The sequence below is a fragment of the Seriola lalandi genome, unplaced genomic scaffold (assembly GCF_002814215.2).
Source record: "Seriola lalandi dorsalis isolate HSWRI2012SDOR001 ecotype SW California unplaced genomic scaffold, Sedor1 jcf7180002053861, whole genome shotgun sequence".
Lineage (NCBI taxonomy): Eukaryota > Metazoa > Chordata > Actinopteri > Carangiformes > Carangidae > Seriola > Seriola lalandi.
This window is the reverse complement of record NW_019524414.1, coordinates 7797-9849: the sequence shown is the minus strand read 5'-3', so window position 1 is coordinate 9849 and position 2053 is coordinate 7797. Positions and strand designations below refer to the sequence as shown.

The window sequence follows — 2053 nt, the reverse complement described above, 5'->3', positions numbered from 1 at the left end:
ACACACACACACACACACACACACACACACACACACACACACACACACACACTTGAGTAAACTGTGTGTCCAGTCTGAGCTCACACGTCAGACTGGATAAACTGGTTCCATGTTCAGTTGAAGAAACTCTTTTATTTACAGTGTCTCATATTTACAGACTCTGTCATTAACAGTCAGTTTGAGCTCGGGAGACTCGGCGTCCGAGTCCAGCTCTGTTGCGTCTCCTGCAGTGACGGCCTGCGGCCTGCAGGGGGGGCGTCAGCGCCGCAGACCCCCACTGTTGTTACAGCAGTGAAGCATTAGCACAATCATGTGGGAGCAGATCAGAGTGACTGAGAGAGAGAGAGAGTAAAACCTCCAACATCTGGAAACACAAACATGAAATGCTCCGCCCTTCCAACAGAAACACAAACATCTCCGCCCTTCCTCCGCCCTTCAGCACCGCTCTCACTGTTCAAGGAAATTCCAGGATATTCCAGGACTACTCACCGACTTTCTCAGGGTCGGACACCGATATGTGCATGTCGAACGAATCTCCGCCCTCCTCCTCTTCGATCTACAGAAAACAGACAAAACAGTTTATTCCTGCTGCGACGACGACGACGACAGAAACTTTATTTATTCAAAACTTCAGAGACAAACTCCACGTTTCCTCCCTCACTCTGTAAATTTAAACAAAGAATATGATCCCTCTGGTTAAGTCTCTTTATGCCTCATATTACAGAACAGCATTTTGAAGACCTTTAAACTCAAAACTTCATGTGTGAATATGACACTTGTCCCTCCTGGGCCACTGTAAGTGACTCACAGGAACTTCCTGTCTGTGAATGTTCTCGGTGAGAATCGTCTGCACGAGGAGAAACTGACGCGGCAGCAGAGGAAGACGTCAAATATATAATATAAATATAAGAAGAATAAACTGGAGAACACACAGGTACAGATAAATAATCGCTGTATAAAGGGTTATCGTCATGGAAACGACAGAGGTGTTAACGTCAGATAAACGTTTCTGAACCTGAAAGAACTTTAAACAAAACAAATCTACGAGACGTGTGTGTGTGTGTGTGTGTGTGTGTGTGTGTGTGTGTGTGTGTGTGCAGTCACCTCGTCGAAGGAGGAGTGTGTGAACATGTCGTCGTGGGCGTGGCCGATGCAAGGGGTGATGACGGAGGTGGGAGGGGTGATGGGGGTGATGGCGGGGGACGGGCCGTCCGACAGCAGGACGTCTCTCTCTGGACTGTCCAACGACACCTCCTCTGTGGCCTCTACGACAGAGAGAGAGAGTGTTAGTGTGTGTGTGTGTGTGTGTGTGTGTGTGTGTGTGTGTGTGTGTGTGTGTTTACCTGCGAACAGGTCCTCCGGGTCGTCATCAAATAGTAAATCTTGTTTGGGCCCATTTGAGTTGGTGCTGATGTCTTCAGCAGGTAAACTGGCTGGTTCTGACTGTGTACACACACACACACACACACACACACACACACACACACACACACACACACACACACAGGAGAGAGCAACCAAACAATGAGTTGTTAGAAGGACTGTAACTTTTGTGAAGTGATAGATTATTATTATGTATTTATTACGTTTTTAATAATATATATAAATATATTATTGGATCAGTTGCACTCTGCATCTTCACCACTAGATGTCACTGCATCTCTCACACTGCTCCTTTAAATGTTCATCAGCAGCTGAACGTTGAAACTTTCCTTTTCTTTCCTGACTGACACTAAACTGCAGAATTTCACCGTCGCAGCAAAGTGTCGCAACTTCGATCCAGTTCCAGCTGCTGCACATCTGTCGCTGTGCAGACTCAACACATTTCACAGAAGAAGAAGAAAGAAGCTTGCAGCAGTGTGTGTGTGTGTGTGTGTGTGTGTGTGTGTGTGTGTGTGTGTGTGTCACACAGCTTCCTGCCTGCCAGGGAGGAAACAGCAGCTGTTCCACAAACACTGAAGGTAAAACTGATCGATCAGCAGTGAGGCGCTGATCATGTGACATCACAGCTGCTTCCAGGGAAACACTCCGCCTCACACTTCACGTAACGACT

General features: G+C 47.1%; 1 protein-coding gene across 1 annotated transcript in view; it reads right to left on the bottom strand.

The window, feature by feature from the left end:
- Positions 1 to 1800, bottom strand: part of LOC111651926 (sorting nexin-2-like) — a gene marked incomplete at its 3' end in the record, with an annotated part of 9249 nt that extends 7449 nt beyond the window's left edge. The window contains 4 exon segments of the mRNA XM_023402003.2: positions 446 to 556; positions 1105 to 1265; positions 1344 to 1443; positions 1732 to 1800. Of these exon segments, the coding sequence (XP_023257771.2) occupies positions 446 to 556; positions 1105 to 1265; positions 1344 to 1443; positions 1732 to 1800 (441 nt within the window).
- Between the last annotated feature and the right edge of the window lie 253 nt (positions 1801 to 2053).